General features: G+C 35.6%; 1 protein-coding gene across 1 annotated transcript in view; it reads right to left on the bottom strand.

Annotated features, from left to right (window-relative positions):
- Window positions 1-26,499, bottom strand: part of thsd7ba (thrombospondin, type I, domain containing 7Ba) — a gene marked incomplete at its 5' end in the record, with an annotated part of 167,317 nt that overhangs the window by 18,839 nt on the left and 121,979 nt on the right. The window contains 5 exons of the mRNA XM_038275473.1: window positions 2,236-2,351; window positions 6,084-6,228; window positions 17,950-18,106; window positions 19,287-19,420; window positions 23,235-23,240. Coding sequence (XP_038131401.1) covers window positions 2,236-2,351; window positions 6,084-6,228; window positions 17,950-18,106; window positions 19,287-19,420; window positions 23,235-23,240 — 558 coding nt within the window. The remainder of the gene's footprint in view (window positions 1-2,235; window positions 2,352-6,083; window positions 6,229-17,949; window positions 18,107-19,286; window positions 19,421-23,234; window positions 23,241-26,499) is intronic.

The following is a 26,499-nucleotide window of genomic DNA, read 5'->3' as shown; positions in this document are numbered from 1 at the left end:
AATGATTGAGATGCAGCAGTTGGTTTTTACAACTAGTTAATATATCTCTCAGTACTTGAGCTGCAGCTGAGCATTTTAATATACATATATCAAACTGGTAATATAAGAATAACAAAGAAAATCGAATATACATATTTCTGTAAGCCCTCATATTAATAGAAACTTAACAAGAAGAAGTGCAGCAGCAAAGTTTGTGGTGGATTCTTAAAGTGTAGACCACAGTGTCCTCCATTCCTTTAACAGCCATTGTAGTTAAGTGCTGCATTCTTTATCTATGGCTTTGTGTATAAGGAGCCCTGGTCAAGTTTCTACAGGTTTTAGGTTTGGGTAAAGAGGTTGTCGCTGCAGAGGATTGGCTTTGTGACTCGTCAACCATTTATGTGCTGGCATGTCCTTATGCTTCATTCACTACTCATCAGAATTTGAAAGAATTAATGGCATAATGCAAGCAAAACAGGTCAGCAGAATTACAGTTCCTTTACTGTGCTCAGCTTTGAATGCGGTTGCTGTCCTCATTCAAAGTTAATTTTTTTTACAATTGTTAACATTTCACAATTTCACAAGCTTTTTATGTGACTCTGGAAACACACTAGGCTTCAGTCCTGGCAGAGTTTGGAACAATAAACATTTTTATCAAATTTCTAAAGAAAAAAAAATATTCTGGCTTTATCACAATCAGTTGGCATGTAGACAACATTTAATGTATACTAAGGAGAGTTTGTTATAACAGTATGCCAGTTTTTGCTACAGTATACTAGTAACATTCAAGTTACAGATATCTAATTAAACTGAGTTTTATTTATATTAATCAAAGATTTATATTTCAAGTGATCTTTAAATTTTACTGCATTTGAATTTCACCTAAAAAGGAGGGTGGCTCAGCCAGTGTCCCATTTTAAAACTGATAGAAAGTCTGTGGTGGGAGCTAAAGACCAAAATGATGGCAGGGGAGCCCTCCAGCTTCAGAGACTTGCAGCTCATCACTTAAGAAAAATCCTTAATGCATATTCCGGGTTAGAAAATATATAAAGTGTTTGATTGCAGTAATGCCAATAAAAGTGATTCTGAATGATTATTTAGAAGAGGGTAGATACTTTTCAACATGCCACTATGCAAAACAGTTTAATTATTTTGGTTTCTTATCCCTTTTTACATAGATCTTGTCTTTCTTATTTCCAATCTGAAATAAACATATTAGCTCAAAGGAAATAAATAAATAAAAAAAAAAAAAAAATAATAAATAAATAAATAAATAAATAAATCAATCAATCAATCAATCAATCAATCAATCAATCAATCAATCAGCAAAGTGTAGGAAAAATTTAGGCATGAATGTTCCCTCTGTATTTTGGAAACATAAACATAGATAAACATACAAAATAATCTTTAGGCCATTTCGTAAAAGAATATGGCCCTCTGTCCAGTTCCTATACAAACTCTGCTTGTGTAAAAAATTTTTATATTACATATGAAAAAGCTGTTGTCAAATTTTTAAATATGCTGAATTAAATGGAATAAGGAGGTTATGAAAGTTATTTCTTAAAATTAAAATTATTTCCCCCACTAACTTAACATACCGTACTCAAATTAAGTCTGAATTCTAAAAGTAAAAAATCATCAGATGATTATGTATTATTTAGTTTAAAATGCATTTTCTTAGATATCTCAATATATTTGCTGCATCTTTTCAATTTTGCAGAGGAAACATCTGCTTTTCCCTTTATTGCAGCATCCCAAAAACACTATTTGTCTTCGCACAATTGAGATAACACAATACCATTAAGCTCTGTTGACCTAGTGGTAAACTGCTTATTGAAACATTGGTTTCAAGATTAGAGGCAACATTAGCAGTTAAGCATGAAGCGACAAGCCTTTCAATATACTATAAACTATTGCAGCAGAGTAAGCCCTGCATTAACCATCAATAACCCCTCACTGAAATGGAGGAACACAAGATTTCTTCTGTTTAGCACAAAGACATCATTCTTAATGAGTAAATATAACAAATTCATTAGTATTTCATTCTCTTATAATCTGGATGGGTTTAAATTTTTAAGCAGATATAAAATGTGAATTGGGATATACTTGCAATTAAAACAAAGCCCCTGGTAAAGCCCTTGTGTGTCTGTATCAAGGAGAATAAGTGAAGATTAAACATCCGCCAACAATAAGCTCAAACTGCTTTCCTCTGCAGGCTTTTTATTTAAGGCCTCTCTATCTTTATAGGGCCATTACCTGTTGGCACTTCTGCAACTCCACAGTTTTACCATCACTCCGCACACAGTCCAGCAGACGCGACCGGTAACCCTGACCACAGATGGCATTTTCACTCAGCCGGCAGGTACTCCAGTCTACACACAAAACATTGTTACATGTGCATGACTTTTTTTGTTTTTTTTTTGCAGTACAGACTTAGGAAAGGATTGGGGGGGAACAAAATTGATGAATGAATGTGAGTAAACATTAAAAGATAGTGACAGTATTTTTTTTTACATCTTTGCATTTACATTCAATTCACCCCCCCACCACCCAGTGACTAATATGCCCATATAGCACATTTTTACAATGCTTCATAGAGAGGTGCTGTATTTTAAAGAACCCTGACAGATTGCCTCACAATCTCAGTTTCTTAATCAACAGACCAGTCTGAGCTTTACAGAATACAGTGAGTGAAGAGACAGCTTTTTGTTAAAAAAGGCAGACTCAAACACACTATTTTTGATACCATTTGTTAAAAAACAACTGATTGAAAAGACAGATTCAATTTGCATGAGATTGGCATGAGATCAATCCCTAACAAGTGGAATATTGCTGGTACTCTTGCATAGCACTTCTATTGAGTCGGTAGTAATAGCGCATATAGTTAAAACCTAACTCAAATACAGTGTAAAACTAATAACATGGGGTTCTTTTTAATCATCTTTAAAATATTTAAAATTGATTACAAGGTCGGCTTTCTATCACCTGAAGAACATTTCCAGGATTAAAGGACTAATGTCTCAGCATGATCTGGAAAAACTAATCCATGCGTTTATTTTTAGTCGAATTGATTACTGCAACGGTGTTTTCACAGGTCTGCCTAAAAAGTGGATCAGACAGCTGCAGCTGATCCAGAACGCTGCTGCCCGTGTCCTCACTAAGACTAAGAAAGTAGAGCATATCACCCCAGTTCTAAAGTCCTTACACTGGCTCCCTGTATCTCAGAGAATAGACTTTAAAATACTTATGTTAGTCTATAAATCTCTGAATGGCTTAGCACCTAAATACATCACAGACTTGCTATCAGTTTATCAACCCTCCAGACCACTCAGGTCTTCTGGCTCCAGCCTGCTCTGCATACCTAGAACCAGAACTAAACATGGAGAAGCAGCATTTAGTTCCTATGCTCCACTTATCTGGAACAAACTTCCAGAAAACTGTAAAAGTGCGGAAAGCCTAAGTTCCTTTAAATCAAGACTAAAAACACATTTGTTTAGGATTGCCTTCGACTGTTCTAGTTAAACAGTTCAACAAAAACATGTTTTCTTTAATCCAACTGTTTTTAATATTCTTTTTTTGTTTCTGCATTTTTTATTTTATTTTATTTGTTTTTTATTTTTTTCCTACTTGCTTTGATTCTGTTTTATCTTCCTGTATTTTAATCATGTAAAGCACTTTGCATTGTCTTTCTACTGAATTGTGCTATACAAATAAATTTGCCTTGCCTTGCCTTGCCTTGAAACTGTTTTGGTTTAAAGTCAGTTAGGATTACTAAGATAACTTTTAACTTGCTATGCAACAGGCACTTGACATTGAAGTAACACTGAAACAATGTGGGAGCCCAACGTTGGATTACCATTGGATTATGATATGAAATTGTAAGATGGATTTATGTAAAATCCTTTCCTAATTGAACATTAGTACTCAATGTTGAGCAGATGTTGGATATTGGTAACTCACCAACACAACTTGACAGCAACTAAATGATGTCAGATTAATGTTACAAACTTAACGTTTAACTAACGTTAGCTTTTGACGTAACAACGTTGGCTTTTTGTTGTCACCAAAGTTAATACAACATAGTATATAAACATTGCTGAATATAATTTGTAAGTAGACTGAAGTTTATTTCATGTCTCTGTTCCATATTTTGAATCATAAGGGGGAGAAAGTTTAAAGGTATAGCAAACATACAGTATTTTAGGTTTGGAGTTTAAAAAAAGTCTAAAAAAAATCTCTGCATCTTTTTTCTGACACTGAAACAATTTAGGCAATCCTAACAGACCTAAAACTGGAAAGATTCAGTGTCAGACAGAAAAATGGCTTAATTTGTCCTTTGCATGCAAAATATCTGGTTTCAGTTGCATGTGTGATATACACTATATTGCCAAAAGTATTTGCTCACCCATCCAAATTATTGGAATCAGGTGTTCCAATCACTTCCATGGCTACAGGTGTATAAATTCAAGCACCTAGGCATGCAGACTGTTTTTACAAACATTTGTGAAAGAATGGGTCGCTCTCAGGAGCTCAGTGAATTCCAGCGTGGAACTGTGATAGGATGCCACCTGTGCAACAAATCCAGTCGTGAAATTTCCTCGCTCCTAAATATTCCACAGTCAACTGTCAGCTGTATTATAAGAAAATGGAAGTGTTTGGGAACGACAGCAACTCAGCCACGAAGTGGTAGGCCACGTAAACTGACGGAGCGGGGTCAGCGGATGCTGACGCGCATAGTGCGAAGAGGTCCCCAACTTTCTGCAGAGTCAATCACTACAGACCTCCAAACTTCATGTGGCCTTCAGATTAGCTCAAGAACAGTGCGCAGAGAGCTTCATGGAATGGGTTTCCATGGTCGAGCAGCTGCATCCAAGCCATACATCACCAAGTGCAATGCAAAGCGTCGGATGCGGTGGTGTAAAGCACGCCGCCACTGGACTCTAGAGCAGTGGAGACGCGTTCTCTGGAGTGACGAATCGCGCTTCTCCATCTGGCAATCTGATGGACGGGTCTGGGTTTGGCGGTTGCCAGGAGAACGGTACTTGTCTGACTGCATTGTGCCAAGTGTAAAGTTTGGTGGAGGGGGGATTATGGTGTGGGGTTGTTTTTCAGGAGCTGGGCTTGGCCCCTTAGTTCCAGTGAAAGGAACTCTGAATGCTTCAGCATACCAAGACATTTTGGACAATTCCATGCTCCCAACTTTGTGGGAACAGTTTGGAGCTGGCCCCTTCCTCTTCCAACATGACTGTGCACCAGTGCACAAAGCAAGGTCCATAAAGACATGGATGACAGAGTCTGGTGTGGATGAACTTGACTGGCCTGCACAGAGTCCTGACCTCAACCCGATAGAACACCTTTGGGATGAATTAGAGCGGAGACTGAGAGCCAGGCCTTCTCGTCCAACATCAGTGTGCGACCTCACAAATGCGCTTCTGGAAGAATGGTCAAAAATTCCCATAAACACGCTCCTAAACCTTGTGGACAGCCTTCCCAGAAGAGTTGAAGCTGTTCTAGCTGCAAAGGGTGGACCGACGTCATATTGAACCCTATGGATTAGGAACGGGATGTCACTTAAGCTCATATGTGAGTCAAGGCAGGTGAGCAAATACTTTTGGCAATATAGTGTATGTGGGCATCTCAGCTGCATAAGAAGGCTATGCCAGAGCACCAGTTATTTAAAGCAAAATATTTTCCATGATACTAAAAAGCAATGCACATAAGATTTTTTCCATGAAATGAACTGTACCTACTAACATAATTTAGTTTTAGTCAGCCACTGTGACGCTGATGAAGATTTAAGAAAAATAGCAGCAGCTCAGTTGGAATTTAAGAGGATATATACAGAACGTGGCTGTTAAAACAGGTATTGCTTAGGAGCTAAACACAAAAGGCTAGAAATGCAAATTATGTTTTCAGAGACAAAACCTTTGATCTATAGAGAAAATAAAGACACATGTGGCATGCCTTTTTTTATGTAGCTGCTCTACACATGAGACATATATGATTATGAACCAATGACAAAACTGGCTTTTTTTCCCCTCGATCCTTAAATATTTGCCTCTTTATCTAACATAATATTAAAACAGTGTGTTAGATGGCCATACCTGAGACTTTGTACTGGTAAGTGAAGCAGGTGCTGTTTAAAAGACAAGGTTCTGACTGAACCAGCTCTGGACAGGCTGCTTTCTCTGAGGCAGGAAGGCGGAGGATGTGTCTGGTTCTGTTCCTTTTACTGCCAGGGTCGCACTGCTGCAGAACAATCACACCACCAAAAACAATGTGCTTAGTTTGAGAGACAAGGATTGAAGGATAAAGACAACTGGATTTAAACCTGCCCAGTGTGTGTATATTTCTGACCCACTGACTCAAATTTTGCACAGATGTCTTATAGAATGATTCTAAAATTTAAGTGAATATGCTTTTTCAAATTTCTTAACATGCTCTAAACCTGCATAACAGAACATTTACTGCTGTAACTCTCAGATTAGTGGGTATAGAGAACTGCGTAAAGGAATGAATTATAAATTCATCCTATCACCACTGCACCTTACTGCCTTAAGTTTAATTTATTTTTATGGTAATTTGTCTTAGACATTAGCAGTAAATCCCCCTGATCCATCATTTTATACAGACATTGTGAATACATTTCCTACTGCCATTCTCAAGGCTGAAGATACAGCTAATCTTTTAAAGAGGTATTCTAAGGACACAGCATAATACATGTTAATATATATTTTTTGTTGTTGTGGAGATAATTTAAAAGTTCTTGACATGACATTCCATTGTAGTGCTGCTCAAAATACATTCTTATTTTTCAGAAGAAATCTATTATAATATATTTAAAAAGAAAATGAAACCTGCTACAAAGTCAAGTGAAACTGAGATCTAAGTAGCTTGATAACAAAAAGGCGCTTGTGAATTTTAAAAGTAAACAAAAGCACATTCAATCCAAATAGGACTTTTTCAATAGACAAGAAAAATAATTGCCGCACTATCATATTGTAAAGTAAATCAAATGTTTTTTTTGCTATCCCTCTGTTGCAATATTTTCTAAAGCAGTTATAACTACGTTGTATGCTCAAGGTTCTCATTCTTTTCATGTCACATTTATTTACAGAGCTTGTCTCATTGAGATCCAATTTCTCAGTAGTTACAGTTGAGATGTAGTTCTACAGTTTTTCATGTTTTTCAAAGTTTGTCACAAAAATTAATTGGTTCTGGAGTTAAAAGCTAATTTATAAGTCAAAACAAAAGGGGAGTATATATCTATCACATATTTCATGAGTCTCATGAAGTAATAGTTTATTTGATAAATATTCTATAAACCTTTTAACTGTCATAATATTTGTATTTGGCAGATACACTGCAAAAAAATCTAAATCTTGATAAGTCATTTTTTTTCTTAAAATAAGTACATTTGTTCTTGAACTGACGAGATGAAAGAGACATTTTGCCAATGGAACAAGATAATTTACACTTAAAATAAGAAAACACAATTGCATTGTCTAATTTAAAGTAACTATTATCTAATTATCTTATTTTAAGAGTAAAAATACTGGTTCCATTGGCAAACTATCTAATTTATCTACTCAAATCAAGGGTAAATACACTTAATTTAAGAAATTTTTTCTTATTTCTAGATCGTTTTTCAAGTGTATATTTCAAATCAATTATGTTAAACGGATTATGTATTTATTTATTTATGATTATTTACAGAGAAATAGTTCTTAGAGATAATGTGTTGACCTCAGTTACTCTGACAGTTTGTCGTCAACAAGATTATTGTTGCAGCATTTTCTCTAAACTTCATAACTAATCATGAGTTTTGTGTAAATGCTTAAACCTCATTTCAAAAATACTTAATCCTTCTTTTATAGAATTTTCTTAAAAGGAAAATCTCATCCCTTTACTAGATGAGACTGCTGCTACTGTACACACTTTAGTATGCAACCTATTTCAGTGTAAATGGATTGGAAAATACAAAAATTCTACAACAACCAGTGCTACTGCCATGGGTATTTGGTGGGAACCTGATGGTGTTCATGACCTTGTCCCAGCTTTGCTCAATATAGGGAAGGTTTTTGAGCTTCCGGTATAAATTTAGCAGCAGTACAGAAAAAAAAATCTCCTCTTCCTACAAACTGGTGCTAATGCTTTAGCATTAATAATTAATCTGTCAGCTTTTAAAATCACATTATCAGTAGCATAAGACGAATCAGATGAAAGGTTTTCTGTGTAGAATCTCCTCTGCACTTCCTTCTTTCATAATAAGAGAAAAAGTGTGCTTTGCATCCATCTAAAAGAGTGAATAAAGTGTAATCCCAATGGTTTTAATGAGAATGGTGCAGCATGTTAATGTGCGCAGAAACCACACCCATTCTTACATGAATTGGAAGTGATGGGCTTACAGTACTGAAATATGACACCAAGTTTGGCTGGCATCAACTCATGGATACAGGTCCATCAGTGTCAAATGTTTCTAAATGCTCCACACAGGACCCTGATACAGCACCACCATGATAACACACAATTAAAAACATCATCATAAAAGTGTTATGCTTTTTTGGAGATCCTTTATGTTCCATCAATCAAGGGAATTTCTGTTATTCTTACGTCACACTGGCTGACTATTTACATCTTAGACCAGCTTATAGCAGTGGATGTGGATGGTGATGGTAAATAAGGGGTTGGTATTAAATAAATAATCTAAAGAAGGAAAAAAAATATACGTGACTCAAAACAGTGAAGAGCAATTTAAAATACAAGAAAATCTGTTTCCTTTTACAGAACTAAAGTAAATCCAGTTAGACCACAATGTTTGATCATTTCCTAATAAAGAACAATTATTTAATAGTCTGCCCTAATCTTTCCTCATTAAATCTAAAGCACATCATTGTTTTTCAACTCTCAAAACTGATGGAATCTGTGTACTGTTTTTTATTTTTATTTTTTTTTAGGATGCCTTAATTTATTTTTGTCAGTGACTCAGTAAAAACCAAATTAAATACAAACATTGATTTTGTAATATCTTATACTAATCTAATACTATACTAAAGTTATTTTAAAAATAGCACCTCTGATTAAATTATACCAATCAATATGTTTCAAAGTTTAAGTGTGAATGTCACTGGTATTGAGCTGTAGAATAATACATTAAAATTTCCCCCTCTCAGACCTTTGGAGCAAGATGAGTGTGAGCTTGATAATTACCTGGTGAGCAATTGTCATAGCACCACAGAGACCTACCCTGGGGAAGCGGGGAAGTAGTAGCATGATATAATAAATTACTGCTACATTAGGAGAACATATCAGTCCATTGCCAGAGGAGGAGGATATGCGGATCGAATCTGAGGTTCTGATTAGAGGGTAAATAGATAAAAGCCTGCTCTAAACAGCCTCTGTCCCTCTGCACCTGATGCATGACTACACGCACCTCAGTCAATGTCCGCTGTTAATGAGAGTACTATTGAGTGAGGCTCATAAATCAGCTAGAATCATTGTTCTATTTATGTGGTGTTAGCTATGCCATACAGCATCACACTCACACATATGATATATCCTGTAATGTTCAATAACATGGTGAAATCCATCCATTCCAGCCATTAAATAAATGTGGTTGGAATGGATTTTTTCACTCAATAAACTGATAAAAAAAGATCTAATTTGTATATGTACACATTTTCATTCTTTATGAAACTGTAAATATCCTCAGGTAATTTTGCAGGTTGTCTTAAAGGTATAGTGGAGGATGTTCTTTTTCCGGGTGTATCATCAAAATAAGTGGCCCTCCTAATTGTCAATCATTCTGGTGGTATGTTTACGTAAGACCGTCCTATGTGCTGGTCCCCATTCTCACTTACCGGTGGTGAGACTGACATAGAGACGTAAGCTTGTATGAGCGATGCAGACAGCAACTTGTAAACAGAGCGTGCACCAGGAGAAATGGGCTTGTGAATTCTCTTGCACGCGTTTAATATGTGTTCCCTCTCGGGAGCAGATTCATGGTTGTGCATGTGCACTTTTTTTAAAGTGGAGAGAGCAGTTCTATTCAAAAATTCGCAAAAAATCCCTCACTTTACCTTTTAACTGTGCACGAAAAATCAATGGGAAAAAAAGTATGATTCTTAGTGCTTAACCTAAACAGGAACAAAACCTCTGGCAGACCAGTTGCTTTAGATCTATAGAATTAACATCTTATAAATTCATTTTGACACCCGTATTGGTATCCGTAAGATTTTCTAGAAAGCAAAGTAAGTTGACAGATGGACAGAATTGTGGGTATCCATTATTTAATAAAAGAAAAACCGCAAAGGTAATATACATAATTTAAATCTGAAAAAAGTAATAATGAAAATATTATATGAAAATGAACAAATTAAATTCAAACATTGCTCTTCAACCATGCTTCAATAGAATGATTAAATAAATGTATCTTATTAAACAGCGAAACAAGCCTGGAAAAAAAAAAAAAAAACGGTACCCTTAATTTAATATTTTGTTTAATACTTCTGCTCTCAGCAGGTATTTTGGTCCATGCTTATGAGCAAACTGCTCCACTGGTTTCAGGTTTGAAGGATGCCTTTTCCAGAAGGGATGTTTCATCTCCTTCCAAAGATGATCAATCGCATGTGGGGCAAGGCTCATAGAGGGCCACTTCTAAATAGTCCAATATTTTCCTCTTAGCCATTGTTTAGGGTTTTTATCTTGACCTGCGACTGTGACCAAGCTTTCTGACACTGGGCTAGCCTGGACCGCCAGACTAATATGACGCATACACTGCATATCAGTCTGGTAAAGGCCTGGTAAAGCTTGATTTCAAAGGTGAGACTAACAAGGTCAGCCTCATCAGGTTAGAACCAATCGGATAACTAAGGATATGATGCAAAAACTCCAAGTGACATGCTCTGATCTTGTACTTCCGTAGTCAATGAAACTATCCAGTGAAAGATATTTGCAGTTTTGCCTAAAAATTTAGAGGATATAAAGTGTGCTCTCGGGTACATTCTTAATCTTCATTTCCACATTGCTTTGTTGCGGTCGGCAGCTTGTTATGCTAGCAGAAAGGCATATTTAATGCTGGCATTGAAAGTCATGAACCGTGAAGTCCTGCCTCCTGCTCTGTGATTGGTCTAGCCAGATCTAGTCAGAGTCAACAGCTCTTTACCAGACGGAATTATGCTCTGTGCAATTTAGTCTGGCTGCCATGGCTAACACTGGGTAGCACACTTCTCTCTAGACTTGGATAGTCTAACATGCCATTGCACCGAAATAAATATAAATAAGCAGCCCCAGAATATAACAGAGCCTCCTCCATGTTTCACAGTAGGGACCGTGTTCTTTTGTTAATATGATTCATTTTTCAATCTGTGATCATACAGCTGGGCAAAAAGTTCAAATCGTATCTCTTCTGTCCATAGAGCATTCTCCTAGAAGCTTTATGGCTTGTTAAAATGTAGTTTGGCAAATTTCAGTCTGGCTTTCTGATTTTTCTAATTTGTGTTCAACAATGGTGTTCTCCTTGGTTCACCTTTAATGTCTTTGGAAGTCTTTCTGGGTGCTTTTGTTGCCATTCATATTATCCGACTCTTCGATTTGTCATCAAATTTCCTCCTGTGACAACATTCAGGGAGGTCGGCTACAGCCCCATGGATCTTAGATTTCTGAATAATATGTGCAGCTGTAGTTTCAGAAACATCAAGCTGCTAGGAGATCTTATAAAAACACCTTAACATCTATAATGTCTATAGTTTAGTTTTAAATTTACTTAGACAATGCTTTCCTTTGCTTCCTCTGGTCCATGTCGGGTGTGGATGTGTTCAATTGCAGTGGCTGTGTCGCAGATAGCAGATTTGTAGTCCCAAAACTGCACAGATATTTGATTCTGTGCTTAAATGTCAAGCAAACCCATTTGCAAAGGGAGAGATAAAATAAATAAACCAAACATTACCCACAACATAGCTGACTGTGTAACCATTTTAATTAACTGTTTTCATTAATTTAAGACAGAATTATTCACATATTTGTATTATATTAAACTAAATATTTACCACTGTTCTTCGCCATTTCACTTTTTCCTTTGAGCGGAGCAGCCGCCTTGCTTGGACTCGCAATACATCATGGGATACCCAGGAGAATGGAGGATACAACAAACCTGTACCCCCAACCAAATCTGAAGGGGCCACAGTGATGCACTGACCTAACTGGCCAACAAATTTGTCCTTGGGAGGATGCAGCTACTTAATTCAAACACAGCCTATGTCATCAAATAGCTGTAGACCTCTATGTAGGCACACTGACTGATTACAAGATAGTAAACACCTATGATACAAATTAGTTGACACACCTGGATTATACATATCCCTTTGGTTATATTATTTCAGTCTAATCCAGGAGTATTCATGAGTGTTTTTTTTTCTTCTTTAAACCATCCTGTTGAAGCATGGTTGAAAAGTATTGTCTGATTTTCACTTGTTCATTTTCATAGAATTTGTGTATATTATTATTTTTGGTCAGATTCTATTTATTTTGTGACCATCGTGAGTTTTTCATACATTAAACGAGGGGCACCAACATTTGTTTAAGGTGTGTGAAATATGTTTTCTTTTTTTGTCATGAAACCTTTGTCTAAAGATCTGAGTTTTATTTACCTCTGATATAACTATAGCCACATCACAATAGCCACTTATCAAGACAGGAAAGACAAAGGAGCATGCCAATCAAGGAAGACAGGTTTTTGTTGATCATTATGAGTCAGGAAATGTCTAATATATCCTCAAAAAATATTTACAGTATCTGGAATCATAAATAAGCTTAGAACAACCGATGCTGTGAAAAGCAGAACTATACAATGACCAATGTTTATTTTGGCACCAAGTAGGGTGAAGAGGGTGGTGAATGAGATATAAAAGACTGAGATGTTAATGGTTTTATCTAGTATTCACACTATTTACTCTAAAACTTATTTTAAAGAGTGTGAATAGATGTGCAGGATGCTGCAGGTCTCATTTGGATTCAACCACAATTGCTTAGATACTTGTATTTTTTTTTTTTTGCTGAATTACACCAATTTTTGAAGGATTTAGTTTTAGGCTTAATGGGAAAAAAAAAACATGCTTTTTCTTCATTAACAATACCCTGGCAGCGGATGATATTTATTCTTTCTCATTACATTTATTCTTTTAAAATTCTTATTCTCAGTGTACATTTTTTCATCTTTCAGTAGTGAAAAATTCCAGACGAATTTAAACATGAGTCACCATATGGCAGCACACGAAACTGTGACACATATAAACACAGTAAACATTTTATATTTTAGCACCTTGCTCGGTTTGGTAAAATGAGTTAAAGTAATTAATCAACCAAATAATCAACTGTTATAAATTTCAAACCATTAACAGCATCTTTTAGCTTAAAACAATGTGGATGACATTTCAAATAACATATGCAAACAGAGCAGCTTGCTAATTCTATTTAATTTAAAACCTTCCCAGTAAGTTGAAGAGCCTCAACTTTTCATCGTCTTAGACTGCACACTAAAAAAGTTTGCCTATAAAACATTTTTTCAGAAATGTTTTTCTTTTGGTAATAAATAAAAAATAAATTTAAGTCTGGTTTACCCCTCAATTTCTCTTATTTTTCTTACATTTATCCAGGTTTGAGTATGTCTTCCTACTATTGGCGAATGTACAAAAAACTACCCAAAAGTCTGAACCAAAAACTTTTTAAACTGTACCAAAAGCAAAGCAGCTGAAAAACACTAACACATTAGTAAATACATATTTTTTCCATGATCATGTTTTAATAACTGTAATTAATCGAACATTATTTTTATCCGGTGCAAACTGCTCTGGGTTATTATATTTCTGGACAGATTATAGCATATTTCTCATGTTTTATGGTGCTATTAAACATTTCAGAAGGAAAGTCTGAATATGATAACATGTCTGCCAGACCAAAAAAAAAAAAAGAGAAGAAAAGAAACCTAACAGATTAATTAAGTGATCTCTCTTGCTTTTTTGCTTTTATTCTGTTCTCTCTCTTACTCCAATGTTCCAGTTCAGTGAACTGCTATTTCTGACAGAAAACCTATAACATTAAAACATGTCCGTGTAACCACTAGCCTGTGGCTACAACACTGGGGAACAAGTTGTAATGTGTTAAAGCCTGGGGCCAAACTTTCAATAGAAAATGGAAACACCAATCATTTTCACCAAATATTTTGGAATTAGTGTTAAAATGTGACTTCTTGGTTGAACAAATAACAAAAGTTTTATTTCTGAAATGGAACAGACCTATAAAGGACATAAACAGGTGTTAAATTATATTCAGCAGTAGAAGGACGAAAAAATACATACAGAAAGGTGATAAAAAATAAATGTGAGATGAAGTAATTAGTACAAAAACATAAGAGTACTTTTATTATTGTTGCAGCTGTTTTAAATAACAATCTAAGATCTTTCAGCTAGGAATATTTCAACATACATACAAACACATATAACCATATCCACACAAACTTGACAGTAACTTTGTATAAATTTTAGGAAAAAAAAAGAAAAAGTTTGTTTTCAGGATCTTATTGCAACATAGAGAACAGCTTCTGTCAAATAAGTCCAGATGTACAATCTCTGTGGTCAGCATGGTATTGTACTGTAACAGCTATCATGACCGATAACACCTCCGCCATTTATAATGATTTATTTAGAGGGGACAAAGCATTTACATAGTATACATACTAACATAATACTAACTCTTGCCAGGACCAGCACAGCTACTTCCTTCCCTACATTATTTTTATTCTCTATTATAAAAATAATTATTTAATTATATCTAGCCTCCAACACCAAATCTACTCTTACCTCTCCCTTACATATGCCCACCCCCATCCACCATGGCCCTGTCCATTGACACCTATCCATACACAAAGACTTAGAGTGGTTAGGCCATGTAAAACCAGTCTGTTGATGAGGGGCACAAAGGATATGATTTTTAGAAAGGTTTGTTTGCATAAAATTGGGCATAAACTTGATGGCATGCGTAAAGCTGATCAACTAACTAGCTTTAAGTAGAATTGCATCTGTGACAAAAGCAAAGTAGTGCAGTTCCTTTGCCTTTATGAGTATGGAGAACATACACTGATCAATAGAAGATACAAACAGCTGAGAGGAGTATATGCACATTTAATTCCTTACCATACACAGAGTAATCTATTAAACCTGTAAAGGGTGCTGTTTTTGTGTCTGTATTCAGCAAAACTAAATGTTGGTTGCAAATTTAAAAACAAAACGTTCTGTGGTCATTGTAGTTCAGCTTCACTGACAGATGAGGAAGAGAATATTTGTGTGCATATGAACATATTTGGAAAGAAGTGACCATAGTTGGACAATGTTAATAGGGGAAATATTTATATTTAGGATAGATTAATGCAGTGTGATGCAAACAATCTTTATTAATTTCAGTAAAATGAAATAGACTTGGAACGGAACTTAAGTATTGCAGCATAGCAAACAAAGAAAACTGATTTTTAACAGTAACCAAAGGTCAAGAATCCAAAATAGAACCTGTAAAGACACATAAAAGTGTGAAGAAGAGTTAAAAACATTTCACACTTGCCTAAAAATGAACACGCCAATCTTGTGGGCTAGAGAGATTTTTATTTTATCTTTCCTCTCCCTCAATGTTTCTTTATTGATAGGATAGTTATGTTTTATTTAATCAATATCACCTTACATTGGTTTGCAATGCTTTGCATCAGGTAGGGGTTTTCAGGGGTGGATGAAGATAAACACAGCTGTTTAAAGCTTTGCTGTAAGTCACAGCTGTAAGTCTGACAGCTGCTATCTGGACTGGTTGTCAGAAAGAGTCAAATTTTCCAGATTTTATGATTTATATCTAGTCTTTTAACTCTAACTTTTAGCTTTTACATGTTAGTAGATTTGTCCTTGTTGTTATGTGGTAGATTGAGATATTTTAATGTAAAGTACATTATGACTATTTATTATAACCTTTTTTTTTATTATCAGATTATCATATGATCAATCATAATATAACCTCCAACTGATTTTCTTCATAGCTCATCTTTCTTAAACAGCCATGCTGCTTCCCAGTAGCACAAACAGTTTTCTCAGATAAATAGAACAGCCAGAATAACTTTTGTAAATCCCCCTCAACATGGCCACCATTTGCATGGGCCATTTCCTTCTGCAGAGTGACTAGCTACAGATATCCAAACTTCATATAGGGTAAAATAATTTAACATCATTGCCCAGAGACTGTCTTTCAATGTGTTTCTGAAGCCAAGAAATTGCACCCAAGCCTTCCATCACAATCCACTTATGTATACACAATCCAAAGCATAGTGTGGGTAGTGTGAAGAATAATGTTTGAGGCTAAGGGTATTATGGCGGAGGACCGTGTTTTCAGAAGTGAGGCTTGAACCTAGTTAGTTTTCATGTGAAATTATTCATTTGGCTTTTCAGTGCCTCCTGCATCACTCTGACTTCCCAGCAACCAATGTCAGGAACTTGTTTGTAGACTTAAGCTCCGCTTTCAATATCATCCTGCAGAACAAGCTCTTCCAGTTGAGTTTCCCTCACTTCACCTGCAGGTAGATCACAGGCTTCCTGGTAGACACAAACCCCTACATCAGGCGTAGGTAACCTTATTCCTCGACGTCACTGCAGCTTTTGCATGCATCCCTGCTCCAACACCCCTGAAACTAATGGCCAAATTACCTTCTTGACATGTCGGTAATTTTAGCAGAGGCCTTGCCATTACCCAGTAATTTATTTCTGGTGTGTTTAAAAAGGGATACATGCAGAAGCGGCACACGAAAAATGAGGTTGCCTACCCCTGCCCTATATGAAGCTGGGTAAATAGATCTTGGATTTCAGGACCATCAGCAAGGAGCTGATGGTCCTGACTTCAGGAGCATTATCAAGCTCCTGAAGTTTGTAGGTGACACCACCCTCACTGGGCCATCCTATAGGTGGGAGATTCATCTATTGAACTGCTGTAGCCAGAACAGTCTGGAGCTCACCACTCTTCAAACAGTGGAGATGGACAAAGACAATGATGGTGCGCTTCTGCTTATTAAGTCAACCCTTTACTCCATCATCATCTCTTTTGGTGCTCTCATCATCAGGGACAAGGGTGCAGGATATATTTAGTGCTGCAGAGAGGGTGATTGTCTAGAAATGCCCTGCTGTTCCTGAATTGTACATCTCAGGAACCAAGAGGTAAGCAGAAAAGTTTGTTGATGACCACTGCCACCATTAACACATACTGTGTTAGACTCTCCCCTTTGGCAGGAGCCAGGAGGCTACTGTCAATCACAAAAAACGGCTTCTAACCATCAGCTAGTAGCCTCATTAACAAGACCCAGTTCCTCTTCTGACAATGTTGGAGGAAAACAAAACAAAGAAAGAACACAAGAAGAAAAAACAAACATCTAAGTGTGTATATACATAATGTGTATATAAATAATATATAATCTAATTTTATTAAATTGCCATGATATTGCCACTGTCATTATGCTATTCTTAAACAGCTTGCATTTGCATAAATTTTTATATTTTCATATTTATTTATGTGAACTATGCATTTGCTTGTTTATATGTAGCACCATCTCCAATTGACTTCCATGTAAAAACAGACATTTTGTTCATAGGGTATTTCTGATTCCAAAAACGTAAGACATGTATCTTAAACTACAGTTTCTTCTTTTATATCCAAAGCTCTATTTTCTTTAAACTTTATTCCAAAATGCTTTTGTTTTTTTATTTATCCATAGTAAAAATTTTCCACTATCCTGCTATTTATATAATTATTGTTTGTTTGTGTGTTTATTTGTTTATTTACTTATTTGTTTATGCCATATATTAGTGGCAAAACATTTTAGCAAAAATCTCTCTACATCATACTACAGAACACAATGTGTCAAAGGAAAGAAAGTTAAAATATTTTGTTTCTTACCGGAGGACAGTTGCTCCATGCTCCCCAGGCTGCCACTACACAGTCATTAGGACAGGCTAAATAGCAAACTTGGGCCCTGGGAGGCATTTCCTCCTGATCACACAGACTGACGTCTACGCTGGCATCTTCCCGACTAGCTGTTCCCTTCATCACACACCTAGAGAAAAACACCAGAGGCACCTTCAGAACAAGTCTCAGGAGGTTGTTATGACTCCGTCCCACTTGCATACACAGATTCATTTTGAAGATTTTCACATGGATTGCTAAAATATGAAGCTAGCGTTTCCTAAGAGTCTAGTTCGTATTAGTCCTTTGAGCTTTCTCTATGTGTTTCTTTGTCATTATTAAAGCACGGGTCAACATATTCCTTTCTTTTTTATATGAAACTGTGTTAGACTAACACAGATATTAAATAATACATTTTCACTAGATGGAAAAACATACATTTACTGAAACATTGAATTAATAACCAATCAGTTGATTTTTGCTGTTTGCCATGTGAAAGGACATGTTTGGGTATATTGCTACTTATGTACCTGTATACAAGCTACCCTCTTTGTAAACATGATATGAACACAACTTCACACAATAAACACCCAAGCAGAGCTACAGATTAGGTGTTTACATCAAATCACGTTGTGTTCAAGCATCCATGTTGAGTTTCAGATCGAAATTCAATTAAGAACCTATGGCAAGTATTACATATTTTTGTTTACAGATGCTATTAATCCAATCTGACTAAGCTGCAAGTACTAAATTTTGCAAATAATTAACATTTATTTCTAACAAGTATTGACTCAGCAAAGTAACTGCAGATGTGTGCCAAAGATTTTAGTTTTCTGTTTGTGATAGATGTGCCATCGTTCTCGTTCTATATCAAAATAATATATGTTGGTCTAATACATAAAATCGTAATACAATACAGAGGTTTGTGGTTTTAGAGCAATATAATGGTTAAGAAGGTTCAAGAAGGCTCAAACAGAATTAATATTTTATAAGGCATGTATGGAATGCTGTTTTTTTTTGTTTTTTTTTTAACATGCAAATGTTAAATGTACTCAGCTCAAGTTTGCTTAATGCCATTTAGCCTATAGCTAAACAATCGATCTTTACAGTATACTTAATTCAATTCCCCATTGTCTCTGATGCTATTTGACCACCATAAAAAAGAAAAACAAAGTACAAACTATCTATCAACATTCATTGTGAGGCATTAGCTTGTCGTGAATGTTTCCCCTTAGTGTGAACTGGCTACAGTTTTCTTGCCAACCCTGTTTCTACTTTTGTATCCTGCCAAGTGAAGCAAATGGTTTGCCAACCCGAATCCACTTACTGACCTGATCTTCCGACTCTGGACTCCCTCCCCGCAGGCTGGCAGGTCATCCACAGTGTTGATTGTGCAAATGGACCAGGGTTCGATCTGCCATTCGTACTGGCTGCATTCATTCTGGCATGGCACAGCCTCATACACCTACATGCATGCATAGGCAAGCAGACACACACAAACAACACCGTATATGTGAGCAGAATAAAGGAGAAATACATAAAAAATAGAACCAAAAATGCAGCATCAAAACATGCTTACAAACCAGTTGCCAGAAAACATAAACATACATCAGGCACTGGCATTATATACAGGTAACTTGCAGAAATACTTCAAACCGTATTTGTGGAATAATTCATGACATATATGTTCCTGATTTTAACAGCGATCATTTCCCGCTACCTAAAGAATGACCTAACTATCCTAAGCCATCTAAATAACAAAATTCTGCATCCTGTCTTACTTCTGTCCATCATGACTGTCAACTTTAAAATGTTATATAAAAAAAACTTTTTTGTTAGGGGGTTGGATTTAACTTCCTCAAATGTTATTGTAAATAAAGAGTAAATCTTAAAAACTAATTATACATTTTTATTTATACTTCAAAATTTCCGAGACACAACATTTCTTTTAGATTAGATTAAATTCTATCACTATACTATAGACATGCTATTCAATTATTAGTTTTTACTTCAGAAACTGACACTTATATCATCATGAATATTCTTGTGTATATCACTATACTGTATAATGGCTTATTTGATTACGGTTATTTTATAATTACTGAAATTAATTCTAATCTTATAACTTTGTGCATTTCCTAGGGGGCTGGTATTCATTTTCTCTGGATTTTTTTACATTGCACTGTATAATGGTATGCTGGCTTGCAGTGCTAACTAAGTGGGTCCTAAATTTGATAAGCAGATATACAAAATAAGAAATAAATGTATTTTAACATGATTAAAACAATCTTCATTATATTTGAGTTGACTTTTCTCTTCCATTTAATATTTTTTTGTTTCCAGAAAACAAAATAAATAAATCATGAACTCTTCAAAATTTTAGTTTAATTTTCTGCAACTTAAGTAGCTTATGCCATCTGTGTGCTATTCAGTCAGGGGTCTTTTTGCTACTCTGTGGGAGACATCTGCAGTGAAACCATGTGCACCTCCCTGCTGATGCTGACCTACACTCTACTGACGCTATATAAAGCCTATTCTACAAGGAAGAATGTCAGGAATAATTTAACTCTTTTCATTTCGGAAAGCTAGTTCTTTTAAAGTCTAAGTTTATACAATACGTGCTAACAGCTTCCTTTTTTGAGTTTTTTTTCCCTTTATGGTTTGTTGTAGGCAAAAAACAGAAAGAAGCCCATTTTATTTGTGACATTTAAAGTGTAAATAAGTGAAAAGAAATGCCAAACAAAATGTAAAAGCCTTTTAGATACAAAAGTCAACAGACGAGAGAGGCTCTATACAAAGAATCTCGACTGTGCGTCAGAGCTAAGTATACTTAACATTCTGCAGCAGCAAGAAAGGGATACAAACTATTTTGTCCACACTGAAAAAAAACCTATGTAGGACATAGAAAAACAGCATGGTGTGTGTGAAATGGCAATGACCATGGCAACAACCCCTCCAGCCAAGGATGTAATTTGCCGGATTTTGAGCTCATTCACTTCTCCCCACTCAGCTGATGAATCTAGCAGCTAGCAAAATGTTCCTCTAAAAAACACATGTTTACTCTCAATCTATGTAACTGTCTACCACAGTAAAAGGTACGCTCTTGAGGACAGTTTGTGGGAAAAGCTATGACAAGCTGTAATGTGTGTCACTAAATGCGTGTTGAGTGTTTGTGTGCTCAGACTTGAGAGTGGGAATGAGTGTCGAGTATTCCCTTCCCTGGGGCCACACAGATGCCTATTACACACCGTCATCATCTCCCATCTGTCCCTGCAGATGCCCGTGCTGGGAAAACTGGCAACTTCCGTACTTCCACTTTCTTTACTACTACTGCAGATAGATAGACAGGTTGGAAAAATCTGCAAAAAATTTTTTTTGAAAAAAAAAAAAAGCTCTTTCTTTAACTATTTACCGGCCTTTAAAGTCTGAATTATGAGAAAAAGCTTTTGCAAAAAAGTACGGCAATTTCCTTAATGAATGCGGTATCATAGGGCAATCATCATTATAAAATATAGACAAACCAGCCTTTATATATTTTCGAAGCATATTGCAGTATAAGTCATTTTAAAACAGGATTCTTTAAAACAAAAACCTGTCCAAAGTCAGTCAACTGATGAAAATAGCAGCATTATCTGTACATCTGTCAAAGAACTAATGTAATGGATTAGTTCTCTAACAAAAACTAAGGAAAAGATGCTGAATGAATCTGTAACAACAGACGTGTGACAAAAGGCACTTAAAAAAAGATCTATGCAGGAATTTTAAGTTAGCTCTGTATAAGTAAGGTCAAGCTAGACTAAAGTATGTTTTCCAAACAAATACAGTCTCTCTTTTAGAAAACAGATGTAACTTTAAGAGAAGGAACAACCCAAATATGTTGGATCACAGCACAGAAAATGGCTTGAAAAAATAGTTTATGTAAAATTATGTATAAGGTAATAAGGTAACTGGATATAAGAGTGAAGTTTATTGGGTACTGTAAGTTAATGCTTACTTATGCTCAATCACTTGCTGTAGCAACATCAAATTTTTTTCCGTGTGTCTAAGATAATTAAAGGAGATAAAATTGATCTGTAGTTGTTGACTAAGTATTTACTAAATTTATACAAATTTTTTAGGAGCACACATGTTGCTGAAAGAAAACAAAGTTTTAAGTTGTGTTTTTTTCCATTTAGTGATGGGAAACCCATTGTGCTTGAAACTGGAATTATCAATTACTGGAGTGCAGTTAAACCCTCATTAACAAAACAGTGACTGATTACAGGAGAGAAGTGAGATTGTTACTATCAGTGTGTAGCGCTTCACTATAAAGCTATGTAGCAATAAAGACAGTTTAGAGAAGTAGGACTTCCGATACTATTGTCAGTTTTCCAATGCTGGTCAGAACTGGAGCAGAAACCTTTTAGAATTGAATAGGTAGAAGTTTTGTAATTCAGATTCTCTTTTTTGATTGACGGTCCATTCTCCTCTGATTACTTAAACAGCCTTATACGCTCATACAATACCAGTTATTGCATGCTGTCAACAGTCCTGACTTCCTCCCCCTTACTGGTTAAATTATGGATTTAATTTTCACTTTATGAACTGAAATTCAATGTGGAGAGTTCGGTTTAACTACAATTATTCTTTGGTGTCTGATGTGTTACACATTAAGCATATTTTACCATCACTCATCAGTAACCTTATGAATTTACAATCTGCTAATAGATAAAAGTGTTTTAATCTACTGTTCTAAACATACTGTAGCTGATAAGAGAAACAATAACATATAATGCTGTTTAAAAAAGAAACTATCCAAAATTAAGTTGATATAAACTATAAACACTGAGCAAAACCCAGAGAATTTTTTTTTCTTTCAAGTACATTAAAGGTTACATATACAGAATAAGGTAGAATTGGCAATCAGTTATATTCATCTACTCCAAGAGTGTCTCTATCCTCGGCTCTTTTGTTCTCCTTTAAAATGGCCTGGAATCAATTTTCTTTGATAAGAAATACAAGTGCTCTACCCCAGCCCAGTTTCTTTTGATCACATTCTCAAAAATCTAGCTGGCAATTTATAGTATAACAAAGAGCTAATGTTCTGAATGAGAGCACGTAAAAGTAAAATTAGGACAAAATATTATTCACACGGATTCGGTATGGACTATCCCTTTAAATTGCTAAATTTGTATGCTGAAGATGAAGGAGACAGCAGTACATGTGAACTGTTCAGATCTGGCATGCATTTCTCCTCATTAGCTAAAGCATAGAATATGTACACAATGAATAGCACTGACCTGAGCCTGCGTGGATGTCCAGATTAGCAGTGCATGACAAGCCAGAAGTTGGGGAGGGAGAGAAAACAACGATAATGATTATTAGTTTAAATTTAGCCTGCAGTGACAGAAATGTATAACTCTGCCTTAATTTGACTTTCAAAACTGTCGCAATCTGCCCAATATTTCATTAACGAGGGTAAAGGATGTTAGGTGCCTCATGATATGCAGGGACTGAAAGTATTGATCAAAACACTCGATTTATAGCGCTTAGAGAGTTTTGAAGTGCCAGAGATGGCTGTAACAGCTGTGTGTTGGCTGTGTCTGCAGTTGAGGGACAACTCCAAGAAACAAACTTGTCTGGAGATAGTGAGCTTAAATAAACATATGCTCATAAACGCTTTTTTCTAGACTTCTAGATGTTAATCTAAAAGACTGAATGAATAAAAGACATAACTACAATAAGGGAATGGCTTAGGCACTGTACAAGATAATTTTTGATTAAGTTGACCATTTTAGACTTTATGCTTACTCTGTGTATGATCAGAGATCAACATACATTAGATCAATGTTGTACTTTTGAATTATTTATTTGAACTGTTCTTTCTTGATAGTCCAATTGAAACGTACATTGAACTGTATTCACTTTCAACCATCTGACCCAAATCTTTAGATGATCAAAAATTTGTGAGAATGTTCAGAAACAAAATGTGGACCACCAAGGCTCAAACTGATCAGGATGTCCACAGTGAGTGCAGTTAATGATTAATATTGAGTCATATTCAGTTCATGAACAAGCTGGTGTTCCAAACTTCAATCATTATCTTTATTTACAACTCAAGACATAGAAAATCTGATTCTGCATTTATCTGGAAAAGAAAGTCCAGAGAGATCCAAGTTCAAATCCTGAACACATTCAACAAACTATCAAGCTGTGATGGAAACATCTGAAGTGGGGATAAAGTTAAATAATAAAGCTATATGTAAGATGTTTTAAACACCATGTGCTACGCATGAGATCCCATCAGCTCTGACATCACAGAGTTCCTGAAGGCCATGCTTAATTCCTACACAAAGTAAAGGGTTTCTTTAAAGATTGACTCAGGATATTTGTGGAAATATTAGTGATTTTAGATTATTTCTTTATTGAGCCTCTGTGCATACTTTTGATTTTATGTAGATGAAAAAAAATCCACAAGAAGTTTGAAGTTTTTCAGTCGATTCTTGTTTATCAAAAAATAATTGAAATAGTTGGCCGATCATTTCACTCTCAATGAAAAAAATGGTTTAAAGATTACAGAAAAGCCCTAGAGTTAATATAAAAGTTGACTGAAGATAAGTAAATGTAAACCTTTGACTGGAACTCTACCTATTAATAAATAGGAAAGTTATGTGACAAAGAAAAAAAAAAACATCAGATTTTTTTGTCAGATGTGTTTATCTTTTAATTTATGAACTAGAACTAGGGATGTGGAATCTGAGGTATTCCTCCAAAAAGTTGATTTTGTACCAAAAAGTTTTATTTTTGTTTTATCTGATCAAAGGATTTTCTTCCACTCTTCTTCTGGATCATCCTTAAGATCTGGCCAATTTTAGACAAGCCTGGACATTTACTGGCTTAGCCAGGGGGACATGCCAAGTACTGGAGGGTTGGAGCCACTCATGGAGTAGTGTGTTACTGATGGCAGCCTTTGTTACTTTGGTCATATCTCTCTGCAGGTCCTTCATCAGATGCCTCTGTGTAGTTCAGGAAATTTTGCTCACCATTCTCATAATCATTTTTATCACACAGGATGAGATCCTGCGAATCAAGGGAGATAATCAGTGGTATTGCATGTCTTCCATTCTCTTATAATTATTCTCACAATTGACTTCTACACACTTTCCTAGTAGTTTCTTTAAAAAAAAAATCATCCAGTGTGATTGTTCAGATTTTTCTCATTTTGTCTCTTATATTTAAAGGATACCTATGATAAAAAATTAAGACCTCATTAAAAAGAAAACAATATTTGCTCTTTAACCTCACCTGTCTTATCCATGGTACCCTAAAAGAGTGTATACAGGGCAGAGCTATTTAGAATTGTGACTGAGGCAACGACTCAGAACAACTTGATCAACACAGGATCCTTATATGTTTGGAGGCAAGTGGGCTGGAACAATCCAGCAATCTACCCCCTGCAGCATAACAGCTATTAAAAATCATTTTACTTTGTGGATGAAGGATGACTGTTTACTTTTCAGGTTGTCACAAAGCTTTACAATCACATTATATAGCTGCTCAGCAACACTTAAGAAACAAACTTCTGGAATACAAAAATAAAAAGGGTCCTAGGCGGTTTATACAGGCTCCACTGCAGAATTTGTTTCAGTGAAAAAACAGAGAAAATGGGACATAGGAATTGAAGCAGAGCATGCTTCTCTTCACATCTCTGTCATTGTGACTTTGACTTTTAAAAGTCTGAGCTGTTGCTGTCAGTTGAAGGATTCAGAGAAGGATCTATCATTAAAGAAATTCAAACGGTAATACATTTTTACAAAAGCATTTTTAAAGATAAACTGTGCAAATACACATTGTTCATGATAAAAGCAAAAGGGTTTTGATTTGAATTAATTGTTTTAAGAACTCACAATGCCTTACAAATCTTCTAATGTCTGAAAGTTTTTCATAAACCAAAATCTTTGTTAGTAATTTTTTATGAATTCTTATGTATCTATCTAACAGAGGTGGGCACATAAGTGTGAAGTAGAAAAATAATGATGCATTAATTCAAAACAGAAATCTTACAAGTTTTAGATTAACAAACTTTATTCCAATATTCAGAAATGAAATCTATTCTAAATGAACTGTCTTTAGAAGTCATTCGTTACGAAGCTCCATATGTGTGTGGTTTAATAGAAGTATAAATCCAGCGGCATCATTAAACAAACAGTACCATGAAGATGAAGGAAAACAACAAAGAGAGCAGAGGTATTGATATGTTCAGTACAGAATTAGATGGAGAAATAGTTGAGCAAACTCCAAGAACACTGTTCCCATCATCTGATCATTTAAAGAGAATAAGGACAACTACAAACCTACCAAAATGCTGTGTCTACCTTGACTGACAGATAATACAAAGAGAATATTAATTAGAGGAGCAGCTAACTGCCCAATGACAAATGTGATTTGCAGCTCAGGTGGAAGCATGTACTGGCAGGAAAACTCTTTAAACCGTCACTGTTATCAGGCCTAGAGCCATTGAAAGATCTGTCAGAGGTTTACTTAATACAATGTGAGGGACACTGC

Source organism: Cyprinodon tularosa, unplaced genomic scaffold (assembly GCF_016077235.1).
Source record: "Cyprinodon tularosa strain WSP-4 unplaced genomic scaffold, ASM1607723v1 ctg96, whole genome shotgun sequence".
Lineage (NCBI taxonomy): Eukaryota > Metazoa > Chordata > Actinopteri > Cyprinodontiformes > Cyprinodontidae > Cyprinodon > Cyprinodon tularosa.
This window is presented reverse-complemented; position numbering and strand designations above follow the sequence as displayed.